Consider the following 27197-nt stretch of genomic DNA (forward strand, 5'->3'; position numbering starts at 1 on the left):
GAGCCCGAAGAACGACACCAAGAATCAATGACGACTATTTGAAATGGTCACCGTCTCAGCTCTTCTCGCAGCATCCCCGCGGAGGACGAGTGCGCGAGATTGAAGGACTTTGGCTCAGAGCAATGGTTCTGCGGCTGACACAAAATGCAGCCTTGAGTCGTATGATCCTGTTGCGAGGAAGGAAGCCAGCCTTTCTCGAGTTCCGCTCCTCCAAAATCTTCATCGTCTTCGCGGTGTGCTGGTCTGTCTTCACAGTAAGCACTCCCTGACAGTGGTGGGCTGCCCCTCGTTTACCATATCGCAGGACGTCTTTTTGTATGGCGTTGTCGTGCCCGTCATCCCTTTCGCCCTCCAGGATCGCGTCCACATCTCCCACGGCGACACTCAACATTGGGTCTCGGTTCTGCTCTCGGTATATGCAGCTGGTCTCCTCTTTTTCGCCCCAATATGTGGTGTTCTAGCGGACTGGACCAGTCATCGGCGAGGGCCATTCCTGGCTGGGCTTGTCCTCCTCTCAGGCTCAACTCTCATGCTTTGTTTTGGAAAGACGATCCCAGTCTTGGTGGTAGGCAGACTGTTGCAAGGTATCTCAGCGGCCGTGGTCTGGGTGGTCGCCTTGGCTCTCATGGCGGATACCGTCAGTGAGGCGGAGTCGGGGCAGGCCATTGGTTATGTCAGCCTTGCAATGTCCATGGGAGTCCTGGTGTCGCCGTTGATTGGTGGTGTTGTATACGAGAGATCGGGATACTACGCTGTGTTTGGCGTCACATTTGGCGTGATCGGCTTCGACATCCTATTACGACTGGCCTTAATCGAGAAGAAGATTGCGGCGAGGTGGCTGGAACCAGAGTCTACAACGGTCGACTCACCTTCGGCGGCACCGATACCAGCTGAAGTTGAACTCGAGGAACGGAACGAGTCCACCGCTGTCATGGAGAAGAACACGGCCAACGCAACTGCTGAGCCTCAGAACATGCAACACAAACGAAAGCTCCCGTCTATTTTGATTCTCCTCAAGTCCCGCCGTATCCTGGTGGCATTCTGGGGAAACCTCGTGGGTGCCATGACTTTTACAGCAGTCGACACGACGCTCCCGTTGTATGTCAATCAGATATTCGGCTGGAATTCCCTGGGCGCTGGGCTCGTCTTCCTCGCTCTGGTCGCACCTGGCTTTGCAGGCCCATGGATCGGGCACCTGACTGACAAGTACGGACCGCGCTGGATTGCAGCCTCGGGCCTGCTCATGTCGGTACCATTCTGGGTGCTGCTCCGGTTGGTCGACCACGACACTATCGGCCAGGCAGTGTTGCTTTGCGCGCTCTTGGTGCTCCTCGGGGCGGCCACTTGTCTTCTACTGACTCCCTTGATGGCAGAATTCAGCAAGGTGTGCGACGCAAAGGTGAGGCAGGAACCCGACGTCTTCCGCGGAAAGTCGGCCTACGCCCAGAGCTACGGGATTTTCAACGTTTCGTGGGCTGGAGGAAGTCTTCTCGGGCCGCTGGTGTCTGCTGCGGTCAAGAACGCTGCGGGCTGGAAGACCATGACATGGACGATGGCGTTGTGGTGCGCCGTAGGCATCTTACCTACCGTCTTGTATTCCGGGGGCATGATCACAAAGACCAAGAGACCCACGAGTATGGGGCGAGTGCAGGCCGAGGAGAACGTTTGACTGCGCTGTCTACGTTAGTGAGTTAGATGTAATTGAGAGCAAGAACGCGGTCCACGCCGTTGGTTGTCACGATGTGCCACATGCGGGCTATTACTGTGGTAGTGATCTCAAAGACATGTTTTCTCCGAGCCAATCGATCGTGCTGATCTCACACTTGATTTCTCCGATCCAATCAACCATGTTGACGCGCCTGCTTGTGAAACGCGCTGCTGCAAGTCTCGCCAGTTCCAGTTCTCCAGTTTCAGCCTTGACTTCCTTTCCTTCTCTCGCCCGTTCGAGCCCGTTTCATCTTGTTCTAATTACTTCTTCCCGATCCTTCCTCTGTGCATTGTCAAACATGTCCAGGTGGTCTCACCTTTGCACTGGTCGCGGCCGGCCACAGGTCATCCACGCATGTAATCGTCTTTGATCAGATGTCAAACACGGGCAATCAATCTTGCTGTGCGTCCGAACGCGAACCCTTGCTTTCCGATGTCACTCTCGTTTGCGCGAAGCGACGAACGTCCGCTGTGACTTATAACACCCCGACTGCTTTATGAGTACCTGCTTGTCTGTCTTGCCTGGTGTCTGTAGACCTACTTACAGTTCCTGAAATAATCTATTTTCTATTTCGACACCCGCGCTGGTCAGCGAGTCGTCACTGTATTAATTAGTCCGCTACACCAGGATACAGAGTGCAGTCCATATTACACACGGCGAGGAAGGGACATTATCGTTGCTCTTCCATTTCCTGTTACCTCACTTCTTGCGGCCGACGACATCATCCCTTTCAATTTCAGTCTGATCTGTTTGTTTTCATCCTCTCTTGCAAGGACCACGTCTTCTTCCATCCATCACAACAAAACCACGGTCACCAGTACTACTGGCCAACTCTTTCGACCGCTTCAACCGATAGAGCAATCCAGGGCAGTGCATGCCCGGCCAGATCTCCCGTCAAAATGTTCGTCGACCCAATGCTGACGGTCCGCGCCCTCCAAGGCGTTCTGGCCTTGATCGCCATGGCGCTCGGAGCGACAGGTAATTAACGTCCCTTTTCCGCCCTCTTTTCCAAATTCCCCTTACTAATGCAACATAATCAGTCGCAAACGTCCTCAACACCCACCTACCACTCAACATCGACGTCCCCCCCGGCGTGGTCTTCTACATCTTCGTCGCGGTCTTCACGCTGCTCATCGCGGTGCCCTACACGATCCTCACGCCCCGCTACTTCCCGGTCCTCGCTCACCCGTTCGCCATGCTCGTCGCCGAAACGACCACCTGCATCTTCTGGCTCGCCAGCTTTGCCGCCGTGGCGGATCGGATCCGGAAGGCCGACCTCTGCGACGGGGATGGCACGTGCGCGTCCGCCACGGGGAGTATCGTGGTTGGTGTTTTCGAGTTGTGAGTGGATTACCAGCCAGTGAAATGGGTATTCTTGCGGCCCTCCTGACAGTGTTTAGCATTCTCTTCGGGATAACTAGCTTCTTCGCCTTTTCGCATCTCTTCCTGGGAGGCAGATACGGCCTTAAGAAGGCTGTAAGCAGTGGCAAGCCAGTTCAGATCCATCGAGCTTGGACCGGAGCCGAGCGGGTTTGAGGGTGAGAGTGCCGATCGAAGCCTGGGTGAGGGATGAGACGAGCCCAATTCCGCCTGAAGAAGAGGGTCGATCAGATAGATTGGCACAGCATTTCAGCCAAAATGCATGCCGCAAACCACGTGCTGCCGACGGCGGCTGCAAAACGTCTCGTCCCCGTTCTACTACTCGTGGCGATCTGTCACTCGCCCCGGACCTTGACGTGTGCACATCCCTCTCCAGAGACCGTATATTTCTTGCCCCTTCCTGCCCGTCACTCTGGTAGGGGCTTCCATCTATAATGGTCTTCACAGCTATTCTCCATTTGACACAGCTGCTCAAGAGGACACTATCCAGTAGATCTCGACTGCACAACGACAATCTGTCTTGTACCTTTACCTCCCCAAGCCTCCAAGTTTACGTTCCGCAGCGAGCACCAGCGCCGTTCGACGACCACGGCGTCGAAATCGATATTCTGGCACTGTTTCTACATCGAGTTCCATTGGCCTCGCTTTGTAAATGGCCGTCCGCCTGCGCTAGTCATGGCGGTCCAGCTCGACTGCGTCGGGCGCTCCACGGACCACATCAGAACGGGAAACCCTCTCGACATGGCCACGTGGCTCAAAGACCAAAACGCGGTTGTCTGACAGTCGGTATGCGACGCCGGTGCCGATGCTCGCTTGTTCTTGTACCTCCCTGACTCTCCTTGCCGACGCCCGCGGCCCTCAGTCTGCGAGACCTCACTGGCCCTCTTGCTGCTCGGCGAGCATTGCAGCTCTTGCTTGTAGCAGTTCGGGGTCTTCAATGACAGCTGGCGGAGGTGCGGTTGCTGTTTCGTTCGAGTCGTAGTACCCAATTTACCCGCCTCAGCACCCACATCGATCTGAAGACCACCACAATCTGTGACGTAGAGGCCTTTTCTTACTGATTAATGCACCACTCTTAGAACCCGTCACAGTCATGGCCACGAACATGGTCATCGGTCCTCAGTCACCCATCGAAGGCGTCTCCGACTCCCGCTGGGCCGTCGCGATCACCCAAACGCGAAAGTGGCGCAATCTGCGAGGCTCCCCTCCTGTGCCTTCGATTCCGAAACGCCGCAGCCCGCCAGCACACCTCCCACTCATCCCCCAGCCTGTCCAACCAGAAGAACTTGCGCATCAAGTCCTCGGTATCCGCCCAGCACCTCGCCTCCGGCAGCCGGGCGGCCAACTTGTCGAGCACGACGTGCCGTTCGGGCGACGCGTCGATCTGTGTGTCCCACGCGCTGGCCACCACCACGGCACACCAGTACAGGCACCGCTGGAGCCATGGCGGGCGCGGCAGCTCTGTGGTTTCGTTGAACGCTTCAAGCAGGGGCCGGAGTGGTCGCGCCAAGGGGATGTGGAAGGAAGTTTCGTTGTATAGGTGGAGACAGAAGGCGAGGAGGGCACGGACCATTTGCGCCTCCGGCGGCGTTAGTGGTAGGGCTGAAAGACATTGGAGGTCGTAGATTGCGCGTTGTATCGTCATGTCGGGGCGATGTGGTGCTGACGCGGCGCTGTCGTTCGTTGCTGGTGGTGGTGGTGGTGCTGTTGATTGAGATCCGGCATCCTCCCCGGTCGCGATCCAGGATATTAGCTCCGTCAATTTGACGAGAAAGCTAATAATCTCGACGGCCACGCCGCGACTTAGTGCCATTTCCGCGAACCCTTCGGGCAGTCGGGCGATCACGGCGCACAGGTGCGGCGAGAACGGGTGGCCCGGGTACGTGAGCGTGCTGATGCGGTGGCCCTTCTCATTGATCCGGCTGGCGTAGCTAGGCTGGTGGGTTTGGAGGAACGGGGCCATGACGCCAAATCTGGAGGCGCGTTAGAGATGCGACCCTTTTATCACTGAGACCCCGGGGTACCTGCGCCAATGCTCTGCCTCGGACGAAGTTTCGGACATCACCATCGCCGATGGTCGTGGCTAGCGTGCTCTCCAGTGCGCGAAGATGAACTTCGAACGACTCTACGTCGTTGATCATGTACTGCGGTGATGAGAAAGGGATTAGTCCAGTGATTTCAACGGCGCAGCGCAGCGCAGAGGGTTGGGCTGGGCTGGGCTGGGCCAGGACGAGTTGAATCTTACATTCAGCGTCAGAAATGTCGACATAGTCAGCAGGACGAGGTCCTGGCTGGGAGGACGTGGCGCCACGAGCGCATCTCTTAGCTCCTTCATGGCCAGGCCGCGATGTCGAAGAAGCATCTTGTCGGCGAATGGCTGGGTGCCTCTTCTGAGCACCCACGCCGCCCTGGTCATGGCAATGGTTGCCTCAAAGAGCATTGGACTCTGAAACGCCGACGGAAGGATCAGCGCTAGAAGCGCGTTACGTCCATTCTGGACGCTGAAAGCCTGTGCCTGCTGGGGCGCCCATATTTGGGTATCTGCCGATCCGCAATGTAGGTTAGGCCGAGTTGGTGGCGCCAGGTTTTTGAGACGGCACAAACTCACAGTAATCTGCCATAAAACGAACTCCCTTTGTGACCCTCGCGACTGGATATCGCGTGAAGGGATCAACTCGATAGCCTGCCGCGACGGTGAGCAGCGGAGACGGACACCTGCTGTTCTCCGAGTCATCATCCGTATCAGGGTCTTCGTTCGAATTGTTACGCGAAAAGTGGCGCGTATGTCGCCGGGTGAGCTCTTCTCGTGGGCTGTTCATGGTTCGTGAATCCGAAGGTCCCCATCACCGTGCGGCGGCGGATGTCTTGACACTTGTGAGTCGGTCCTTGGTTACTCACTCAAGTGGTCAGGATACATGGTGGGTATAACACGACGATGGCGACGACGGACGTACACCAAAGATGGGAGAATGCGTCGATTCCAAAGAAGGATACGCATAGGCGCAGCCACATGGTCAAGCATGCAAGGTTCCACTCCTTCTAGGGACCCCGGAGTCCGTGTCCCAAAGACCAAGGACCAAGAACCAAGGACCAAGATCCTCATGGGGCGCCCCGTGGCCTGTCATCGACATGTGTTGGTTCAGTCCACTGCAAGCCACGAGGCTCCCGATGGTTCGGAATTTGTCAACGATGGCGTCAGAGCCTTTTCGAGCGCTGCAAAACAGCAGGTTTAGGCTTGTCTGCGCCCGCCCAGAGCGCTCACACATGCAAGCTTGGTAAGCAGCAGTTTAAGCCGACCTGCACTGTCCACTAAAACTCAAAGTCGTGGGAGGACGACAACATCCGATACTGTCAGGGCATCGATAGACTGCTCCCAGGACTGGCCGATCGCGGCCACAGATTAGCGCTGGCGCCCGTTTTGGGATATGTGTCTGCGATCGCAGTATCGCGTGTAGTAATTAGTAGAAACTCGGAGGAAAGCTCAGACTTTCCATGTATTTCCGGCCGTATGGTTGATCGACATTGACATGCTTTTGCTGCATGCCTTTGCTGCATTAGGAAAAGGCCGAAGAATAAGGAAGTCACTAAATACTCAAACGGGAGAACAGAAGGCACCCATTCACCGAGCGAGGCTGCCACCGATCGACAAAGCTCGTGAGTAATCAGATAGGCGAACTTCTGGCGTCATGCCTTCCTTCTGGTGTCAAGGTAGAGTGGGCGATTGATCGCGCGTGGCAAGTCAGCGGCCAAGTGCGAGGACATCACTGCTCTGCCATGCGAGGTATGACGACGAGGAATCTTCACTTGGAAGTTAAAAACTTGAGCAACAGGAGCCATGTGACGCAAGCGATGGAAAATTCGATCCCGAATATACGAGTACCAATGATGCGGAAATAACATGGCGTTCTATAATCGACGACCAGACCTCACTTTGCCTCGGGTCAGGGCTTATTCCACGCTAGTTACACAGAAACGGCTCACTTTATTATCTCGATAACTCAGTGTGAACATGTGGCGATCCTCAGCCGTTGTAATAGAGGAAAAGTTGCTCACGACGCTCTCCTCCGGCATTCAATACACTAGCCACTTTCTCTCAGGGAAGCCAACCGGGGATAGAACATGATCTGGGATGGATTCAGAGCTGGAAAGCCTGAGTGAAGGAAGCTCTTTGAATGGAACCAAACAGCCTTTTGAGCCGCCAGCTATTGTATTGTGTAGTAGTCGATTAGGCCAAATTCCGTCGCTTTCTTCGCACCAAACGGGCAAAATTCGAGAAATGTAAGGGCGGCTGTACAAGATTCCTGGTCGTCTCCAAGCTGCATCCAAGTGACTGGTTCGCGCCCACCAACTGCTGGCCGGCAAGAGCAGCCGCTAATAGCATCACGACTGTTACCAGCACCACATATTTCTCCATATCTCCGTGCCAGGCCCCGCTACGGCGGACTCAAGAACGGAAGGTCAAATAATCCGCAGCCTATTCCAGCAGATGGTCAGCAGAAGCTCGAGTACATCCATTCAACGACAACTTCACCGGACGGAGAAGATATTATGCCTTCCGTGCCCTTGTGATACAAAAACAGAACGTTGCTTACCTTGTCGATATTGTAGTCGAACTTCTCCAGTGCTGCGAGACTCTCTTCTCTCGTCCAACCCATCGCAGTCAATCTCTTGAGAATCGGATCGTCGTGCTCAGTGCCTGTACTAAGGGCACGACCCGGCTGCGGACGCTGCGGCTTCGGTTGCAGCGAGGCTGCTGGCGGTGATGCAGCTGCGGGTACAGCGGAAGCGGGAGCCCGGGCGGGCGTCGGATTGTCCGATGTTATCTGTGGCGGCGAGGGTGAAGGCACTTCTGCGGCTTGCGTCTGGATTTGAGGAAAGTCCGATACTGGTTGCGAAGGAGCATTGTTGTTCAATGGTGCGAAGAGTGCATCCCAGTCATGGTTGGCAGGCGGTGTGGGCTGTTGCGCTTGTTGAGGGGGATGGGGCGCGGTCACGGCCGAATAGAAGTCGTCAGGAGCTGACTTTGGCGCCCCATTAGTGACAGGCCCAGGTGTTGGAAATTGCTGATGGGTAGGACGCGGAGGTGAGTCAAATGTTGGGTCGAAATCGGCCGTGCCGTTCTTGGGCCGACTGAAAACAGACCCTTCATCCTCGTCGTCATCGTCATCTTCGATAGGTGCCGCTCCTACTCCTGAAAACGCAGAATCAAAATCAAATGGCGCGGCTTTGGTCGGCGGTGGTGCGTCGGCATTGTGATCTGACGGACTCCTTGGATGAGCTTCGGGCCCGTAAGCCGGCGGATTCCCACTCGGTGGCGATACAGGGTCAGTGGAGCCACCAGCTGTAGGAGGTGGTGAAGTAGGATCCTCCCGCTCCGGCAGCAGTCCCTTGAATTCTGGAGGGAAATGTGTAGGATTGTCATTAGAGACAGAATCACCATACGTAGGTGGTGACTGTTGCGAATCTGGACCTGGCAACGAGCTTGCTGTCGACGCAGGCCCACCGAGAGGCGGACGAGGAGCCAAGGAATTGTTAGATGGAGGGATTTCGGGCTGCTTCCCTGCTTTGGCATCTGTTGGGCTATCTCGTGGCGGTGATCTCGCGTTGAAATCGTCGTCAAACTTCATAGGCGTCTCATCCTCGCTGTAGTCGCTGCTCTCGTCGTCGTCTCCGCCAAGTTCCTGAATGGCTGGAAATTCGTCGGCGCCACCAGATTTGGGGTAACCAATGCCGGCAAAGGCAGAATCGAAATCAGCAGCTTTCTGTGATGCCGAACGTTGATGGGCAGGTCCACCAAAGAAATCATCGAAGTTTTGCTCTGGGCTCTTGGAGGTGCTCGAAGGCTGTGTATTGCTTGGTCTGTCGCCATTTGTGGTGGTGGCGGAAACCCCTTCCGCAGCAGTTGTGGCAGGCCCAGTCCCGGTGGCGGTGAAGAGCGGATCCGCCCCTGGGGTCTGTGTTCGTGAATCGGGGAAGGCGCCAGGGATTTCTCCAGTGTCTTCAGCGGAAGGTTTGCCAAAGGTATCTTCAACGGAAGCTTCACCAGCGAAGGGCTGAGGCAATGTCCGTCGCACAGACTCTTGTTCCTCATCTGGCGCTGCGGCTGTGAACGGATCTTCTTCCGGGTCCTTATGATCTGCTGGACTGGCAGTTGACGCCGTGGGGGTCAATGCCTGCGGAGTGTCATTGGGGCTCACTCGACTGGTTGGTCCTGCCACTTTGACGGACGAACTGACCGAATCCTCCCTCTCGAGAGGTCTGCGAAAAGGGAGTGCAGCAGAACTAATTTGTCGGGACTGAGGTGGAGCGGGGGGCTCAAGATCTCTAGGCGTGGACGAGACATCCGGAGACTCGATCCGAGGAGGACTTTGGTGTGCTGGAGGTGGTGACGCTTGGCTCGAGAATGAGGTAGCTGGTGCGGGCGCTGCGGCGGTAGCAAATGAAGGGCCAAAGATACTGTCAAAAGCACTCTGGCTGTCCTTTGGTTCGGTTTCCGCAATGGGAGGCGAAAATGTCGTGTCTGTGTTTTTTCTGAAAAATGGATTCGAGTTTGTCGATGGTGCTGGGCTTGCAACAGGAGGGCTTTGAATAGTCGGAACAGGGATGTTACGGGCCTCCTCCAACTCCTTCCTCGACGCCTCCAGTTGCCGGGCCGATTCTTCCGCCTCGCGCAGAGCATCTTCAACTTCCTTCTGGGCGGCAGCTATTTCAGCTTTGATTCTGTCTCGCTCGGCTTCGTTAGTAGCCAACTGCTTTTTGTTGATGGCGACTAAACCTTTTTGTTGCCTCGCGTCGGACTTCAGCTTCTCCAGCTGCGGTTTTAGCTGTTCAATCTCTTGGTTCATCTGTCGTATGCGCTCCTTGAGCGAAGCGTTCTCTCGTTGATCTGACTCTAAAGCAGCGCGAAGTTGTTGGTGTTGTGTTGATAGGTCTTGGTGTGTACCGTCGATCATGGCCGCATCCGCCTGGAGTCTTTTGACTTCATTCTTCGAGGTGGTCAACTGTTCCCTAAGCGCCTTGACTTCTTGGACCTCCTTCTCATACAATGATCTGAGTTGGGCCAAGCGGCCTTCGAAGGCCTTCTTTTGCGCCGTTGTACTGTTCAATTCTTGCTCGGTCGTCTTCCTTTCCCCATGTAATTCTGTCATTTGCTTGGACAGACTGCTGACTTGGTTGGACAGGTTTCCCAGCTCGCTAACCTCGTTCGTAATTCTCGAATTGACCACTGGATCTGCGTCGCCGAGAAGATCTTCGGCTGGCGCTTGGACCTGCGGCGCAGGAGATCCTGTCGGTTGAGGAATAATACCACGGCCGAACGAGCTAGTGGGCACAAACGGTTTGAAGTTTGTAGAAGTCATCTGTGGCGTAAGTACACCTGGAGGATTAGCGAAAGGTCCAGCATCGGTCCCGCCAGTAGATTGGGGGATTTGAGGGGACGCAGCTGCGGCAGCGACTGGCGGTGGACCAAACGCGTCGAGACCGAACAAGTCATCAGCAGCGGAACGTGGCTTTGTCGGAGCTGCATTTTCGAACGCTGGCGCAGTCGGCTGAGGCGGCGCAATCTGCTGTCGCCGCATACTGGGAGGAACAAGGGCTGGAGGCAGAGTAGACGGCAAGATACCACGTCCGTCCTTAGTGCCACGTTGTTGCCGGATCAAGTACATGGCTACTGCGAACTCGTCCCTGTTCAGTTGGCCCTCCGAGTTGATGTCGGCCAGGTCCCAAATCTGCGCGAGAATCTCTTCGGGGAGCCTAGCATTACCAAAAAACTCGACTGCTTGCTCGCCAGTAATAAATCCCCTCCCTTGGCGGTCGACTGTAGCAAAGATGGAGTCGAAGCGAGCTTTATCGGCCGGACTGATAGCCCATGGTTCTCCCGTTGACTGCGCAGACAACGGAAGCGGCGTACCTACTTGTGGCGCTCTCGTAATCGGGCTTTGCGGCCGCGCATTGTAGACTGCAGGGATGGCCCCGGAGCCTGGACGCGACCCGCTACCTACACGAGCAGGTGGTCGTCGCGCTGCGGCTTCGAAGAGACCTGGAGGAAGTGTGCTGGGGACTCCGCGCATTTGACCAGACTTGTAAGATGCCAGCAGATGCATGGCAATCACAAACTCGGTGACGTCCAAGGCCCCCCGACCTTGAGTATCTGAGAGACCCCATATTCTGCCCAACACTTCATTTGGCAGTCTTGCTCTTTCGAATATCTGCTTAGCAACTAAGCCTGACAACAAGCCGTTCTCAGCGCCCGACTTTTCGAACAGGGATGAATACTCCGCAATTTTCTCCGGGCTCAGTGCCGGTACACGAATAGGAGGAGCACCCGTAGGAGGCGGGCTCGAGGGAGGTTGACCGGTCGATTGCTGGGCTACGGGTTGTGGTGCCGGTTGCGATGGTGGTTCAGGTTTAGCGACATCAAATCGAGGTAGGGGCGCAACTGTAGAAATGGTTAACCGACTGCGTGAACATCATGCCAATGACACATACCCTGCGTTGCAACTTGCACAGAAGGTGAACGGCCATTTTGCGCGTGGCCGATGAGCCGCAAAACTACGCCGAAGCCTGCCGGCGTGAGGAAGCCTCGGTTTTCTGTGTCGGCGATCTGCCAGATCTGTAGACAGTAAACAATAGCACAGACGACTACAACGAGCGGCTGACCTGTCCTAGCACATCCGGTGGAAGCTTGGTGCGCTCGAAGAATTTGACCGCGACGTCTCCAGAAACAGCTCCAAAGCCATCAGGGTCTGCCTCTTTCAGGAGTTGCCCATAGACTCGTCTCTCTTCGGCCGTGAGGTTGAGATTCGGATGACCTGGGAACATTTCTGTCAGCACCCTAGCTGAAGGCGAAATCCGCCAAATGGGATTGGCGTACCTGAAGCCGCTGTTCCTATCGTCTCCGCCATGACTAGGAGTTTATGGTGTTGTAGTGAGGACCGAGTGAGCTCTAGAGGCCGCGCATCGACGGCATTGGCAAACAGAAGACCAAGTCAAGAAGATTCACGAATGACGCTCAACTACTGCTCTCCTAGGCGCGACTTGGCGGAAATTATTAGCAACAATGCAGGTAGAGGAAATGCCTGGAAGTCATCCGAGAGTGAGGTGGAAGCAGATGGAGATGAGTGATGTTGGTGGATCGCGATGACGAACGAGGAAGCCGCCCCGGGATCAGCCCGAGTCGGGGAGCTCCCAAGCTCCAGTACCACCACCCCCGAGCTCAAATAGGTCAAAAGCGGACACCAGAGAGATGTCCCGGCACCTGGAAAGCATGGCACTGAGCCTTTTGATGCCGCATCAAATGACTATGTAGCACACTTCTTGTCGTGGATGACAATGGATCGCTCGCATTAATTATGCACTGCTAATGAACCATATTCATCAGGTTGGTCTCACAGCGAGCCACCTGAACACATTTAAACTCCTCCTGCCCCTAACATTCATGCATGACCTGCTTGCACGCTGACTGGCTCGGCATTCACGATTTCTGAAGACAGCAAGAGCACACCATCTAGTGCTCAAGCTCACCCTCGTCGCCTTCTTCAACAGAGTCACTGGCCACCTCTTCGTAGTCTCTCTCCAACGCGGCCAGGTCTTCGCGAGCTTCGGAGAACTCGCCTTCCTCCATACCCTCACCGACATACCAATGGACAAATGCACGCTTCGAGTACATCAGGTCGAACTTGTGGGAGAGAGCAGACCATGCCTCAGCAATAGCAGTCGTGTTTGAAAGCATACAACTATCACATGTTAGGAAGACGACCACAAGGAAGCTCCGATAGAACTTACACAGCACGATTGACCTTAGCAAGATCGCCATTTGGCACCATTTGAGGTGGCTGGTAGCAGATTCCGATCTTGAAGCCCGTCGGGCACCAATCGACAAACTGGATGGTGCGCTTCGTCTTGAGCGTGGCAACGGCCTGGTGAACGTCATTGGGGACAACATCACCGCGATATAGCAGGCAGGTAGCCATGTATTTGCCGTTGCGCGGATCACACTTAACCATCTGGTTGTTTGGTTCAAAGCATGACATGGAGATCTCTTGGACGGAGTTGGCCTCATGTTGTGCCTTGGCCGCTGAGATGACTGGGGCGTAGGCGACAAGGGGGAAGTGGATACGAGGGTACGGAACCAGATTGGTCTGGAACTCCGCAAGGTCGACATTGAGAGAACCATCGAATCGAAGAGAGGCAGTGATGGACGACACAACTAGTTCTGGTCAGCTACTTAGAAAGTCAATCAGCACCGGGTACAGACCTTGGGCAATGAGTCGGTTCAGGTTCTCGTAGTTGGGTCTCTCAATCCCAAGATTGCGTCTGCAGATATCGTAGATAGCTTCATTGTCGACCATGAAACTGCAATCAGAATGTTCCAATGTGGTGTGTGTGGTGAGGATGGAATTGTATGGCTCAACAACCGAGGTAGCAACTTGCGGCGCTGGGTACACGCAGAACTCGAGTTTGCATTTCTTGCCGTAGTCGACTGAAAGGCGTTCCATCAACAAGGCACCAAAGCCCGAGCCGGTACCGCCGCCGAATGAGTGGAAGACGAGGAAGCCTTGGAGACCACTACAGTTGTCTGCAACCCTTCGGACCTTGTCAAGCACTTGATCAATCAGCTCCTTGCCGACGGTGTAGTGTCCACGTGCGTAGTTGTTGGATGCATCCTCTTTGCCAGTGATCATTTGTTCAGGATGGAAGAGACTGCGGTAGGCGCCCGTTCGAACTTCGTCGACGACATTGGGCTCGAGATCGGCGTAGATTGTGCGGGGGACATATTTGCCATTGCCTGTCCATAAAGATCAGTGACATGTCAACAGAAGTCGATGATAAAAGCCTACCAGTCTCGGAGAAGAAAGTACTGAACCCTTGGTCAGGGTCGGCGGCTTTGCGCTCCTCGGTGAGGTAACCATCTGGCTGGTAACGATCAGATTCTGGTCGAACCGGCGAAAATGGTGATTGCGTACCTGGATGCCATGCTCGAGACAGTACAACTCCCAGCATGAGTTGGCAATTTGACAGCCAGCCTGGCCAACTGTGCGGCGGATGCGGTTAGCTTTTTGTCACGATTTCTCTGAACAGGGGCACCAAGGGACGGTCAAGGACGCGTGTCTGGACGCGGGCATACCGTTCAAGCTGATGACTTCTCTCATTGTAACGGCCGCGGTGGAAGAGACAACAGGATAAGGGGACAGGGTACTACAGGTGGAAGACCAAGAGCAACGACCTCGAGCACGAACAGAGGCTCAATTGTTGATTGATTGATGGTGGTTGTGATTGTGGGGTTCAACTTTCTGAGCCTAATTTGTTGACAGCCGCGCTCATCCCTTGTCACTTCACACCGCCAGTCGCTGCAACGGCGTCTGTCCAGCAGCCAATCACAAAATCCCCGGCATGGCGCGTCGTCCATTATCGCTCTGCTCCACCGTACCGGAATGTTCGCTCTTAAACGCGGTTCCTCCAGTTTCGTCATGCTTGAGTGGTTGTTCCCTTTCACCTTGGTTCACGTCAATGGCTAACCTGCACCTCTTGTTGTGGGCCTGGCTTATACACAGTGCCTTCGCCAATGTCGAGAAAACAATCTTCGTCGCTCCGGCGGCCGAGCCTCCTCCACAAGATGCAAGCATCGACAGTTTACTTCTGACTCGGCTCTCCGAGCAACATCCTTTGGCCAGGACTTTCCTCAATGCCAGCTTTCCTACAGCAGACTCTCCGAAAGGGGTTGAGACTTGGTTTCTCCTCGAAGGACTTCGCCCTCAGAGGCGATACGAGGTTCGCATCTGCTGGCTAGCAACAGTATGTCGCCCTGATCCGCAATAGGACCATTGTTGACTCTCACAGCAACCCACATCATTTTGGCTGTATACCCAGACTGTGCAGAAGGCCTTTGAGACACCAGAACTTCTCACATCATTGTCTGCATACTCATATGCGCGCCGTGGGCAACTCGGCGCCAGGGAGAAGCAGTCCCTTCAGCTTCGTAAAGCGGACTCCGTTGCTCGCGACTCAACTTTCCTTTTTCTTCAGGTCTTTGCAGCCGCAGACTATTTCAGCCTCAACGAGACTTTGATGGCGATGGTTCCACCGATAGCCGTCGACGTCATTCTTGACCCATATATCCTCAACGTCTTCCCGAAATCGTTGTTGCCGACTGGGCTTTATCTTCTGCTGATCGCAACAGGGGCATGGTTCCTATCCGGTTGGATTTCGCACCTACTGTCCGTAACCCCTCTTGCTGGACCAGCGGAGGAGACGAAGAAGGGCAAGTAGACGCGTTTATGTTCTAATCATGAACGGGTCTTGCAGCTGATCGAATTCCGTCATTAATGAGAAGAGCGGAAATTCTTCAGCATAGGATGGCAGACTCGGGATTCCGGAGCCATCCGGCGAGAGGTAACCAGTATCTGGCATCTGTCCTAAGTCCGTCCGTGGCAGAGGCGGGATCTGCTCAGCAGAATCCTCACCCGCGTAAGCCAGAGCACCAGAGGTGGTTAGAACAGGGCCTCGACCTTCAAGCGGCATATCAAACCGTAATTGCCATGGCGGCGCAGCATCTCCAGCATCCGCCATATCGAACAGGGCATTGCCAACTTTTCCGTTCTGGGTGGCGTCGGAGGCGAGGGCTTGATCCGGGGTATGTGATCCTGTGCTGGGTCTCGTGGACGTACCGCTGTTGGCCTTGTTGATTGGGTCGCCAAAGATATTATGGATGTCCTGCCTCCGCTTTTGCATCTGTATATGGTCTCGCCTATTGATGTGCTCCAACGCTGCGAGACGGAGATAACTGGTTATCTCATAATGTCGACGCGCAGATAGGTCATCCTTGGCCATGATGGTCAAGATGGCTTCCGCCTGAGCCATGCTGCTGAGCAGCGGGAACGACTTGTCGAAGTCACCAAAAATGGCAAATCCGATTACCATCGCCGAGATGAACGTGCTGTTGGTGATCATGAACAGTCTCTTCGGCACACCAATCGTGTGAACGATATCAGTTGCAATCTCGATACTTCTGAGAGCTGCGTCAATGCATGCTTCGCTCAACGTCATGGTCACCGAGTTTCCGGCGCTGTCCTCGTCTTCCGAACGGCCCTTGATCTTGGAGGACACCTTGAAGATGAGGAACGGTCTGGTCAACAGTATAATAGACCAGTAATATGCTCCCTTCAGATGCGCAATTCCAATGGTTTGTCTCAGAGAGGGAGCGGTGGACCCCTCTTTAGAGTCAAGGCTGTCAGCCTGCAGACCTGCAGGCAGTTGCATAGTCCAGTCGCGATACTGGCGAGAAATGCTCTCCACAAGCTGGACAGACACCTCTCGTCGACAATAGACCTCGTTCAGTATCCGTTCGAAGATGAAACATATTCTCAGCGTGGCTGAAGTGGTTCGGCCATTCATCTGGATATCTTCATAGTCTCTGCTGGATCGATTCCATGAGACACTTCCGCCATCGACTTCGGACGTGGCTGGAGGCCGACCAAGTGAACCGCTCATGTACAGATCAAGCACGCGCAGACTCTTCCATACTCTTTCTCGCGCGGCCCGTTCCCTCGGCTCGAATAAGTTCGATATGTCGCTCCTGTGCAGACCCAGGGCATACGCCGCACGAACAGCAATCCCCAGTAGCATGAAGGCGCCGTTTCGTCTCACTGCCGACAGCATGTAGAACGTGATGAGCGTGTAAGCCTGAATCGTCAGAACGCTTGGGTCTTCCAGGAAACTCGATACTCCAATCTCGCGACCACGCAGGAAGTAGAACTCCGCTTGGTCCAGATCACCTGAAGTCCTCGCCAAGGCGCCGATGGCCATTACCAAGTAGTAGATGGAGCTGTTGAAGTCTGTCTCTGCTGTGGAATCACGGGACCATGAGAGCAGGTGGTCGGTGATATCATCCGGGTCGAACAGATCAATCACCCCACTCGATGCCAACAGGTAGTGCTTGATGAGGTCTTGAGCCTCGGCGACGCTGGGCTTCGGGTGCTGGGACTGTGCGGGCGTTGGCACCTTGTGAGGTGGAATAACTTCACACATGGCATGACGGAGAGGATCTGAAGTCAACGGGCATTCTCCTATTTCCGCCTTGACCAAGCGGCGGATATTCTGCACGAACGCGAGATTGCTCGAGTCTCCGACAAAGATGAACTTGCCGCGACCATCGCGAAGCAGTCGGGCCAGCTTTGGCACCGGTGCCTTTGAAATCACATCGTCGAGGTCTCTGTCATACTGGGGAGTCTTTGCCGCGCTCCTCGAACCGGACAGAGTCAGAAGCGACTCAATGGCGATTTCCGCGTCATTAGATTCGTTCAGGGCATCCTTCAATGTAATGGGTTGCGATGAAGGGGTGTTGATGCTGGTCTGTCGATGTGACGCGCCTTTGGGAAAGGCGTCGCTGAAGACGCATTCCGGTTCCCTACCACGGCGCTTGCACAGGAGACAAGGCTGTTGACCGTCACATCTGAGTCATCGTCAGCACGTACAGTCGCAATGACCAAGCAAGGCCCGACTGAAGACATACTTCTCCTTTCTTCGCTTGCAGGTGTCGCAAGCCCGCGCTACTCGTTTGCGGTCTTCGTCTTTGACACGTGGACGAGGCATAACATCACTTGGATCCTCACGTCGTCAATGCTGCAGTCCCGCGACGCGGGCATGCATACACTCAGGGATCGCTTTCCGGGTGTTGGGTGGGCAAGTGGGTAGAGGACAGTCGGATATGGCACCTCGTGGAGTTGGAAACCTGAGGTTCGATGGTCAGCTGGAAATCGTCGGATGCGGGCAGGAAAACTTGTGGGGGCCAAAGAGAGCCTAGAAGTGGCGCCTAAGCGGCCGAGCACCGACGCTAAACCCACTAAATTTTTGCGGGGAACCAGTGAGCCAATTACGGAGTCGTCAATTCGACCACGACTAGCACAACTGGAAGTCGGCCGAGTTTTCGAGGGCGGAGATCCCGAGGAGGGCCTCGGACACTCTCATCAGCACCGTAACCCTGACCCTACTGTGTACACAACACAGAAATTGGCACATCGCATGCGTGCGAAGTATACGGCTCGAGATAAAACACTTTCAATATACAGATACGGCGACATGCACCGACATGTTCAGCTTGTAAAGGCTCTCAAAATCCTCGACCCATGCCGGTGGTCACCAGCCCTTCGCCCGACTCGCCTTGAGATGTCAAAGGAGCCATATGGATGTCGTACTTTAGTTGGTTCTTTGCCTTGTCGTCACCATCCCGGGGCAGGAACTCGACAACAAGGGAATCCTTGACGGCAAAGACAGAGTCATTATCAAGATATTTACTGCTCTTGTCGAAAATCTGAGTCGTGATGGGCTTGTATCCTTCAGCCAGCACCTGTTCGCCGGTTAGCTTCCATCTTTCGAGCAATGAGATAGGTACCTACGATGAGATGGATATGCGCTGGCCGGTAAGGATGTCTATCCAACAATTGCAGGAGTTTTCCTGCGGGTCCGTCATAGGGGATAGGATATGGTGTTGGCCGCAGGCAATAAAAGGCGTATTCCCCGTTCTCGTCAGTGTAGTATTTGCCGCACAGGTTGGATTTGGGCTGTTCCGCGTCTTGTTGCTCATACAACCCTGCAAGGCGTGTCAGTTGAGTTGCATTTTGAGGTGATTACCTGCCTTACCATTTGTAGAAGCCTCCCAAATATCAATAGAGGCGTTGGCAATAGGCTTCTTTGAGGTCGCGTCCACTACTTGACCATGAACGTATGCCACCTGAGCATCCTCTGGCAGCTTCTCTATCACACTTTCGCCCTTCTTGCGGACCTTGTGGTCTGTCTGGAAGAAAGGACCAAGAATGGCGCTCTGTGTAGCCAAGTCCGTAGCTTCGGATGCTTTCTTGTATGTGATCTCGTCGACGAGTCTGCCGTGGTCAGCACCAATACTCCCACGACAAGGAAACGACGTACGTCTCCAAGCCAACGATATCGCAGACCAACTGGCCTTCATTCCTCCTCTCGTTGCTCATCTGGCCGGCCCAGTTCAGCAACGCAACACCTTCGGTCCACTCGTCCACCGTCAACTCCACTTCGCGGGCAAAGTCATGGAGATGTCTGGTCAGGCTGGTCATGACTTCCCTCATGCGAGGCGATGTCTTGGGCCCCATAGCATTGATGACATTTTGAGTGAAGTTGGGGTCGAAGCGCGAAGCGCCGGTCTTCACGTCGCCGTTCGCTGCCATCCTGAATAAGAGACTTCAAGTATAGCGCAGATGAAAAGTCACGTCACAGATACGACAGGCCCAGTTGGAAGAGGGAGCAATAGATGATAGAAGTGTGTGAAGTGAGTGTATACGGTCCATGAGGGTAGGGTTCTCCGCGCATTCAAATACGATTGGCAATGGCTGTCACCTGTTTCGCGGAGTCCATCATCGGATGCAGACCGAGCAACTCTGGAGGCCACGGCCCTGCTCACCGTGTGAGCTGCATTACGGTGTCGAGCACTAAGGTACTGTGCACTGATTAATTGCGTAAACAGGCCGCCCGCGCATCCCACTAATACCCCGCCTCGACGCCCTGCATCGGATCCCGTGCCCGCCTGAACTGACGAGATCCAACTCTCCAAACCCGCCTAAGCAGCGATTCCCAAAGGCAGATTAGCTTGAGCGCGCCGTTTCAACTGTGTCAACGGCTTCGCTTCAACCTTGTTGCTCGTGTCGGCTGCCACCTTCGGGACGTGCACTCTTTCCCGGTTCCATCAATCACATCTGAATTTATCGGAAGTGCTGGTAATTCCTCACGACACTCTTTTATTCGTGGCCTGATGGTTCCGTTCTCTATGACGCCCTAACAGTTGTACGAGCATTATCAAGCAGGGCGGAACCATTGCGATGATCCAGGTTGCCTTGAAGAGTCAGCCGTCACGATACCACTCAACTGCGGTCGGAAAATTCAATTTCTGTAGGGCTCATCAGCGGACACCGTGTACCAGGGAGATAGGGCCCGATACGTTCTGCTGGGCCTGATTCCTGGCTGACAAAACTCACCTTCTCCCATGGCCCTGTATTTTGGTCACTGTGTGCAGTTAATCGTGGCCTTGGGGATTGTCGCCGGCCCATCCGACTGAAGTCTCTGACCAAGATGGGACGAATGATCGGTGCTTACGAGGCTGTGCTACTCCGCAAAGGTAACATTCCTGCAAGGAACGTCGGTGGTGACTGCTCTCCGTCCTGAAGGCCACCTGTCGGTGCCTTAGAACGAAATCCTGCAGCTCTGCAACCACCCACACCGAGATCAAGTTGCGAAACCAAAGTGAGTTGAAACCGAGCCATTGAGCTAACAGAAACCGTCATGCATCGGAGGAACGTCCACATTTTTCTGCAACTCCATCCTTCAGCCCGCCAACTGCCAGCCGAAATCGACGACAGGGCCATGCGCCTACCCATTGACTTCGTGGCACCAATCTCATGTCGGACACGCTCGACGCTGTGCTACCGACCGAGTGCTCTCGGTTGCCTCTCTGTTTCATTCGCGCCGAGCTATTCTCATCCACAAGCCGTCCGCCGAACAGGTTGCACATTCGCTTGATCTTGCTCACTTGTGATGCCCTCCCAGCCAGCTAAGATGAACCGGCGACCTCGTGCCCCTGTCGGCTTGACTTGGTTTGGTTCCTTCAATGTTCTTGTAGTCGACAGCGACGCACCGAATTCAAGCAGCTTCGATACGGACCCCTTATATGATGCCTTCGAAAGACTTATCGCCACCGAGTTACTCGGCCTCGGCACGAAGCGCGCCGCGATCTAGGTCGTCCTTCCAGCCTCCTAGGCCCACGAAGCAATACTCGCCCTCGTCAAGTGCTTCGCCAACCTCTCCGCCTCAACCACCGCCACCATGTTCGTCTCCTCCTCCACGACCACCCCGACCGAAGACGTCCTTGCCGAATATGCGGCCCACAGTCATTCTGTCGCCGCTGGCTATCCCGGGGCCTTGCATCTTTCGATTGCCGACCCCCAACCGCTCTGACCACCGGTACAAGTTTTCGGAAGATGTCTTCGCATCGCTTCCGGAACACCTGGGACTGCGGGCGGACGCGATAAACAGCAGAGACGTCAACGCTGGACATCTCAGCCCTGTTCCTCAATCGCGTGTCCTGTCTCCTAGACCCCTCACTCCAGGGACGGAAGAAACCAGAGCACTCCGACCGATGGATAGTTTCGAACGCGCAATCTTCCAAAGCCGGCCGACAAACAGCCCAACCGATCTCACCCTTGCGGCTTCACCGCCAATAACATTCCCAAAAATGCACGTCCGTGATGATGTCTCGTCATCTTCTTGTTCTCCATCGAGACCTGAAGTCAGCTCAATCAAGTCGGAGCCTGTCTACGGAGAGATCCACGCAACGGAGTCCCCATCCACAATACACTGGCGCTCGCGCCTCAAACGAAACCGACGACTGCTCTGTATGCTCGCCACGGTTCTCTTCGTTATCGCGGCGGCAACAGCCATTGCCGGGGGCGTAATCTGGAGGTTGACGACTTGTAAGTCCCTTTCCTATCCATGTTGGATCAGAGGGGTTGGAAGAAGTGGATGCGAAATTCGCGCGCGCGTGCGACGTGGTGATCTGCCTGCTCCTCAGCACTGACAATACTGATACTATACCTCTAGTGGGTCGGGTGGACTTGGGCAAGCGACGGTGGCTATAGACTACGATTGCGGAGTACTGAAGCGGCTTGTCCGCACGCGCACATCGAATTGGTCCCTGGCGGTTCATCGGCGCGTAAGAGTCGCCTGACAGCCACGGGAACACCAATGACGCCAGCACATATCAAGGCCAGCAAGAGCAGAATCTCATAGATATTAGGTACCTAACCAGGGACCGACCCAACCGTCTCTACTCCTTTCCTTTTGTTTTAACTTTCTTGCTGTCTTGCTTTTCCGAAACGCCCTTCACCTTTGCGCCGTTTGGTTTCTCCTTATTATCGTTGACCTTTCCGTCAACGTCATTTGACTTCCCTTTCTTCCTGTTCCCGTGGCCCTGCTCTGCTTTCTTACGATCTGCAACTCTGGGATCGATGCCCCGTGACTTCAACCACTTCTTCTCTGCCTTTTCAATGTGCGCTTTATCTTCCTCGTCATCGAAGCCGCCAAAGTCGTCACCGGGCGTCGAGTGCTCCTCGTCGCCAATGCCATTGGCCGTGCTCGTTGCCTCACCGTTGAGGACAGCCGGTTGCTGCTCGCCATCGGTCCTCCCAGCCAACTGTCCACTGTTCTTCGGCGTCGGCCCTATCTTCTTCAGTTTACACACAAAGAAGCCATCCACGTTCTCCTTGTGCGGGAAGTACCGCCGTGTCAGAGTCATCTTGTCGTCGAACTTCTTGTTCATGTAGCTCTTGAACCCTTCGGAACCGAAAGTCCCAAGGCCGGTGTCGACAATCTTGACATTTGGTCGTTTACGCAGAACGTACTGGACGACGCCTTCGTTCTCTTCCACTGTGACGGAACAGGTCGAGTAGACAATGTAGCCGCCGGTTTTGCTATTGTGGTCAGTCGAGTCGATAGCAGCCAGAAGGAGTTGTTTCTGCATGTGTGGTAGTGCAAGGAAGTCGCGCTCGTTCTTGGACGTCTTGACACTGGGGTCCTTTCCAATGACGCCCGTGCCAGAGCAGGGAGCATCGAGCAGGATTCGGTCAAAGCCACCTAGGATTCTGGGAAATGCCTTTTGTGCGTCGTAGTTGCAGATGATTGTATTCTTGCACCCAAGGCGGTGGATGTTGCCGATGAGACCCTTGGCTCGCTGGCGGTTTGCATCGTTGGCGAAGACGGCGCCGGTGTTGCGCATGAGCGCCGAGATGTATGTGGTCTTGCCGCCCGGAGCGGCAGCCATGTCGAGGATGCGCTCGTTTGGCTGGGGAGCCAGCGCCATGACGGGGAGGAACGAAGATGCGGCTTGTAAGATATAGTGTCCGGCGAGGTATTCAGGCGTGGCGCCCAACGGCACAGGCGCCTCGAATACTTGAAGGCCCACTTTGGACCATTTTCCTACGGGCTCGAGCACCACGCCGCGGTTGATCAATGCTTGGGCCAGAGTCCGGCGGTTAGTTCGCAGGGTGTTTGTGCGAAGAACGACGGGTCGAGGCGTCTCGTTAGCTTCGAAGAAAGCAAACGCCTCGCCGGGCGTGAAGAGGTTGAAGAGCTTCTCCGCGAGGTACCGCGTGTAGCCGTAGTATGTGCAGATGTCGGTGAGCAGCTGCTCGGTGTAATCTGTCCTCGACTTGTTCTTGTCTGCCAACTGAGAGAAGTTGCCCAGGATACGGATTGTCTCTGTCATCCTTGTCCGAACTATACCCAGATCCGGAGCGAGTCCCTGTGCAGTCACCGAGTCCAGCACACCTTCGTCTGCGGCAATATTTGTCTGAATGGCATCTTCCAACTCTTCCTGTGCTTCTGCGTCGACTTGTGCCTGCTGTTGGTCCAGTTTCCTCGACAGTCCTTCGATGTTCGCTGCGGTAAGCTTGGCTTGGGCGTCCGATTCGTCTTCATCGTCGGAGAACATGCGACGTGGCGCTTCATCCGGGTCAGAGTCAAAGACGGAGTCGTCCGAGGGTTCTCCGTCAAGATCTGCTTCGTCCAGCTCATCATCTTCACCGTCTAAGTCCGACAGCGACGCATCCTTCAAGGGAACCCCAACAGCACCTGCCTCACTCTCTTGGCCTTCATCCTCTTCATCACCGTACTCTCCGTCAACGGGTTCGGCAGCAGAGGGAAAGGAAGGAGGGACTGTTATTTGAGCATCGTTGTTTACGATCTTCTTCTTTCCTTTTACTTTCTTCGCGAAAACGGCAGTCTCGTCTCGCAGGGTGCGATCAAGATTGACCAGTTTCTTTGGGGCATTTTCCTTTTGTTTCTCGTCCGACTTCCTTCGTTTTCTTGCAGGCTGTTTTGGCTCATCAGCGCCAGCCTTCCGCTTCAGTTTGATCCCTAATTCCTCGAGTGAAGCCGGAGGGCCTTGTTTACTACGCATGCGACGCCCGACACCCATTGTGAGTATTGGGGTTGGTGGTCGGGTCGGTGCGGTGACAACGCTGCTGGCGCAGAGAAATTTTGGCCCAAAACGTCGGGGAGCATGCGGCTAGAATTTTGCAGGCTAACCAGCCCAGTGAACGCCCAATGAGGGCCCAGTGAAAGCGTGGTGCCGTCCGTACCCCGCTCTCGGAGGTCGAATACCGCAGCGGGTCCCACGCGACGGCCTGGGGCCATGATTGGCCCTTACGAGGGCTTATCCGTCTATTAGCACGCGCCGGCCAACACCGCCCATCGTCGTTTGACCATCCGGTTGGATCTTTGGCGCAGGTTCACTTCCCACATCCGTCAACCATCACGATCATCGGCCTTCGTCCCCTGAGCCGACCGTGATGGTTGGCCCTCGAGGCTCTTGGAGTGGTTGCGAGTGCATGGAGAGCACAAAGTCCGTCCCGTCGCTTCTGCACAGGACATATGCTCGAAACCTAATTAATCTGAAGCGCGCAATTGGAATTCCTTCAAGTTCCCATCTGTGTCCTCTCAGCCGAAAGTCGCACGGTACCACCTTATCTCCCAAATATGGCACCGTCACCCAGTCCCCCAGCGTCGGGAGCTGCAGAATCTGTGGCTGCTCGGCCTATCTCAGAGACTCCCCCAGCAGAAAGAAAGTATACTTCGCACGCTTGCGAGGCCTGTCGCTCCAGACGGTCGAAGGTAAGTCAACCATCACCTTCATCGCAAAGATCTCGACGTGCTCATCGCTCTCCCTCTAGTGCAACGGCCAACGTCCTATGTGCTCAGCATGCTCTCGCCTAGAAACGACTTGCATATACTCTGCAATTGACCGTCGGAAAGGTAAGCTTACTACGAATCAGACCGACGAGCTGCAGAAGAAGGTCAAGAACCTTGAACACATCATCACGGTCCTGAGCCTGGGCTCTGATGACGATGCCCTCGAGCTTCTGAAGACCATACGGGATAATGCTCCCTCTCCGGCTTCAGGCCACAGCCTGAACGTTGCAGATGTGCTCGGGGAATGGCACAAATCTCGGGAGACCGACGTCGAGTACAATGCCGAGGTAAGCTCGCGAGGCGCGTCCCTAAGGAGGCGAGTACCGTGAGCTCTACAGGAACCACGAGATGAGAAGGACCAAGGGGAGGATCACAGTGGACTGACCTAGGATAGAATACGCGGCTCTACACAACCAATGATTTGCCACCAGAGCGACTGATCCAATATGGGGTTACGGCCTACTTCAATTGCAGCTATACGCTTTTCTACATCTATGAGAAGCACGAGATGACGGATATCATTCATCGGGTATACCGACCTCGAGAACCCATCGACAAGGCGACACTCTGTGAACTTTGTGCTTTGACGGCCATCGGAAGCCACTACGACGCGGCCAACTTTGACGTGTCTGTCATGGAAAACCTGTATCACACAGCTGCAGTCTACCTCAGCGATTGCATCGAGGCACACTTCCTGCGCGGCATGAGAGTCATATTGTGCCTGAGCATGTACTCGTTCATGACAAAGAGGATAAGCGCACGCTATTCGCTCGGTACGTGTCCGCCGATTCATGTTGCAATGCGGCTGACGTCTTCACAGCAATGGGCCTTAGTATAGCTCGTCAGGCTCGCCTAAATGGGCGAATGCCAACAGACCTATGGGTACCGTACCGGAAGGTCTATCGCTCGTTTGTGTTCATGGAATGGTAGGAGCAGCCCGAACGCGGTGCATTGGCCGTGGATGCTGACCTCAGCAGCTGGCTTTCCTCGAGCCTTGGTTACCAACCCGGTATAACAGACGAGGAAATCACAGTGAGCACAATACAATGGATGTGCATGGGGTACAACAGAGTCGCTCGCTGACGTTCCGCAGTTCACCAGCCAACCCATTACCGAACCGCAGCCAACCATCGAGAATGACATTCAAGCGCAACTCAGTGCTGTCGGCCTCATGATGGCCAAAATACTCCAAGATGTCTACAACTCGCGGCCCATGGGTATTTTCTCCCTGGCCCGACGCCACTCCCAGACCCTGCAAGCCTGGCAAGACAGCCTGCCACCCACGATGAAACTCGCCGAGCTGAAGAAAGAAGAAGGCAACATCTTCATCGAACCGCACCGCCGGTCGCTCATTCTCGTGCATGTCATGTACTTCGGCGCCCAAATGCTGCTTCAGCGACGCCTCCTCGTCACGATGGCTCAGGAGCGCATGAACAGGCGGTGGACCCTAGACGGCAGCTACGAGGACGGCAGAATCATCGAGCAGCAATGCATCGCCGCGGCCGAAGAGTGCGTCTACCTGCTCGATGTCCTCGGCTACACCCGACATATGTTCCGCCGTTGTTGGCTATGCATGTAAGTAGGCAGGATTACCCTTCTCTATCTACCGCCCTCAGAGTTCCTTACTGACGTGCCTTCCCACCTTTTCTAAAGTGGCCACGCATTTAGCGCGTGCAGCGTGCTTCTCTTCGACGTAGCCCTGCGCCTCCTCTACAACCAGACAGCCGGCGTAGACGAACAACTCGCCCGCTCGCAGGAATGCATCAACATGCTCGAAGGGTGTGGCGAGGCCGACCGCGTCGCAAAGGCCATGCTGCAGATTGTCCTTCCTCTACATCGGGACTTGCGGCGCCTGGCGAGCGATCAGCCGGTCACGCGCAGTGGCATCCATAGCTTGCTGGAGAACCCGCTGTCTGGGACGACTTCGACGACTACGCCCGAACCACAGATCCGAGCGGCTGTCATTCCTGCCATGCAGACGGCGATTGAAGTCCTGGGGAATCCCTTTGGACATGTCAGGAGGAATAACATCGATTCATTCGCGGCTGGCGACCCGAGTGTGCCTAGCTGGTGGAATTGAGGTTTTGCACCGACCGCGTCGGAGAAAGGATGCCGCAAGTACACAGTTCACTGTGCACTGCAAGGCGATCCATTGCGACGGACGTTCTTGCAGATTGGAATGCGGGATCCCTGGAGGATGACACGGTGTTAGTGCTCGGGACGTTGAATGATAGGACGACATCTCCGGCATACGATGTGCGTGGGGAAAAAGGATGTAATTACCGGGCAGTTACGATGTAGATAGAGGCCGATGACAAGCCAGCAGTGTGGACAACCTTGAATGCAC

General features: G+C 55.0%; 10 protein-coding genes across 10 annotated transcripts; 4 read left to right on the forward strand and 6 right to left on the reverse strand.

The window, feature by feature from the left end:
- Positions 1–122: 122 nt before the first annotated feature.
- A1O7_04547 (uncharacterized protein) lies at positions 123–1669 on the forward strand (the record flags this gene model as incomplete). Its single annotated transcript, XM_007758558.1, has 2 exons — positions 123–254; positions 305–1669. 2 exons carry the CDS (start codon positions 123–125, stop codon positions 1667–1669), a joined length of 1497 nt encoding a protein of 498 aa, XP_007756748.1.
- A 938-nt stretch (positions 1670–2607) lies between these two features.
- Positions 2608–3053, forward strand: A1O7_04548 (uncharacterized protein; the record flags this gene model as incomplete). Its single annotated transcript, XM_007758559.1, has 2 exons — positions 2608–2686; positions 2749–3053. 2 exons carry the CDS (start codon positions 2608–2610, stop codon positions 3051–3053), a joined length of 384 nt encoding a protein of 127 aa, XP_007756749.1.
- Positions 3054–4211: 1158 nt separating this feature from the next.
- On the reverse strand, positions 4212–5051 carry A1O7_04549 (uncharacterized protein; the record flags this gene model as incomplete). The annotated part of the gene is made up of 1 exon (XM_007758560.1): positions 4212–5051. The coding sequence occupies one exon, from the start codon at positions 5049–5051 to the stop codon at positions 4212–4214; it is 840 nt and encodes a 279-aa protein (XP_007756750.1).
- A 2527-nt stretch (positions 5052–7578) lies between these two features.
- A1O7_04550 (uncharacterized protein) lies at positions 7579–11908 on the reverse strand (the record flags this gene model as incomplete). Its single annotated transcript, XM_007758561.1, has 3 exons — positions 7579–11525; positions 11576–11699; positions 11747–11908. 3 exons carry the CDS (start codon positions 11906–11908, stop codon positions 7579–7581), a joined length of 4233 nt encoding a protein of 1410 aa, XP_007756751.1.
- Positions 11909–12593: 685 nt separating this feature from the next.
- Positions 12594–14238, reverse strand: A1O7_04551 (tubulin alpha chain; the record flags this gene model as incomplete). Its single annotated transcript, XM_007758562.1, has 6 exons — positions 12594–12822; positions 12872–13295; positions 13344–13874; positions 13927–14002; positions 14053–14120; positions 14214–14238. 6 exons carry the CDS (start codon positions 14236–14238, stop codon positions 12594–12596), a joined length of 1353 nt encoding a protein of 450 aa, XP_007756752.1.
- Positions 14239–14596: 358 nt separating this feature from the next.
- A1O7_04552 (uncharacterized protein) lies at positions 14597–15355 on the forward strand (the record flags this gene model as incomplete). Its single annotated transcript, XM_007758563.1, has 2 exons — positions 14597–14881; positions 14927–15355. 2 exons carry the CDS (start codon positions 14597–14599, stop codon positions 15353–15355), a joined length of 714 nt encoding a protein of 237 aa, XP_007756753.1.
- Positions 15356–15361: 6 nt separating this feature from the next.
- On the reverse strand, positions 15362–17677 carry A1O7_04553 (uncharacterized protein; the record flags this gene model as incomplete). The annotated part of the gene is made up of 2 exons (XM_007758564.1): positions 15362–17537; positions 17598–17677. The coding sequence occupies 2 exons, from the start codon at positions 17675–17677 to the stop codon at positions 15362–15364; spliced, it is 2256 nt and encodes a 751-aa protein (XP_007756754.1).
- Positions 17678–18194: 517 nt separating this feature from the next.
- On the reverse strand, positions 18195–19281 carry A1O7_04554 (uncharacterized protein; the record flags this gene model as incomplete). The annotated part of the gene is made up of 4 exons (XM_007758565.1): positions 18195–18431; positions 18481–18674; positions 18725–18963; positions 19010–19281. The coding sequence occupies 4 exons, from the start codon at positions 19279–19281 to the stop codon at positions 18195–18197; spliced, it is 942 nt and encodes a 313-aa protein (XP_007756755.1).
- Positions 19282–21929: 2648 nt separating this feature from the next.
- Positions 21930–24077, reverse strand: A1O7_04555 (uncharacterized protein; the record flags this gene model as incomplete). Its single annotated transcript, XM_007758566.1, has 1 exon — positions 21930–24077. One exon carries the CDS (start codon positions 24075–24077, stop codon positions 21930–21932), a length of 2148 nt encoding a protein of 715 aa, XP_007756756.1.
- A 560-nt stretch (positions 24078–24637) lies between these two features.
- A1O7_04556 (uncharacterized protein) lies at positions 24638–26930 on the forward strand (the record flags this gene model as incomplete). The annotated part of the gene is made up of 7 exons (XM_007758567.1): positions 24638–24772; positions 24934–25137; positions 25245–25623; positions 25671–25776; positions 25828–25882; positions 25944–26425; positions 26504–26930. 7 exons carry the CDS (start codon positions 24638–24640, stop codon positions 26928–26930), a joined length of 1788 nt encoding a protein of 595 aa, XP_007756757.1.
- Between the last annotated feature and the right edge of the window lie 267 nt (positions 26931–27197).

Source organism: Cladophialophora yegresii (assembly GCF_000585515.1).
Source record: "Cladophialophora yegresii CBS 114405 chromosome Unknown aczIN-supercont1.3, whole genome shotgun sequence".
Taxonomy (NCBI): Eukaryota; Fungi; Ascomycota; class Eurotiomycetes; order Chaetothyriales; family Herpotrichiellaceae; genus Cladophialophora; species Cladophialophora yegresii.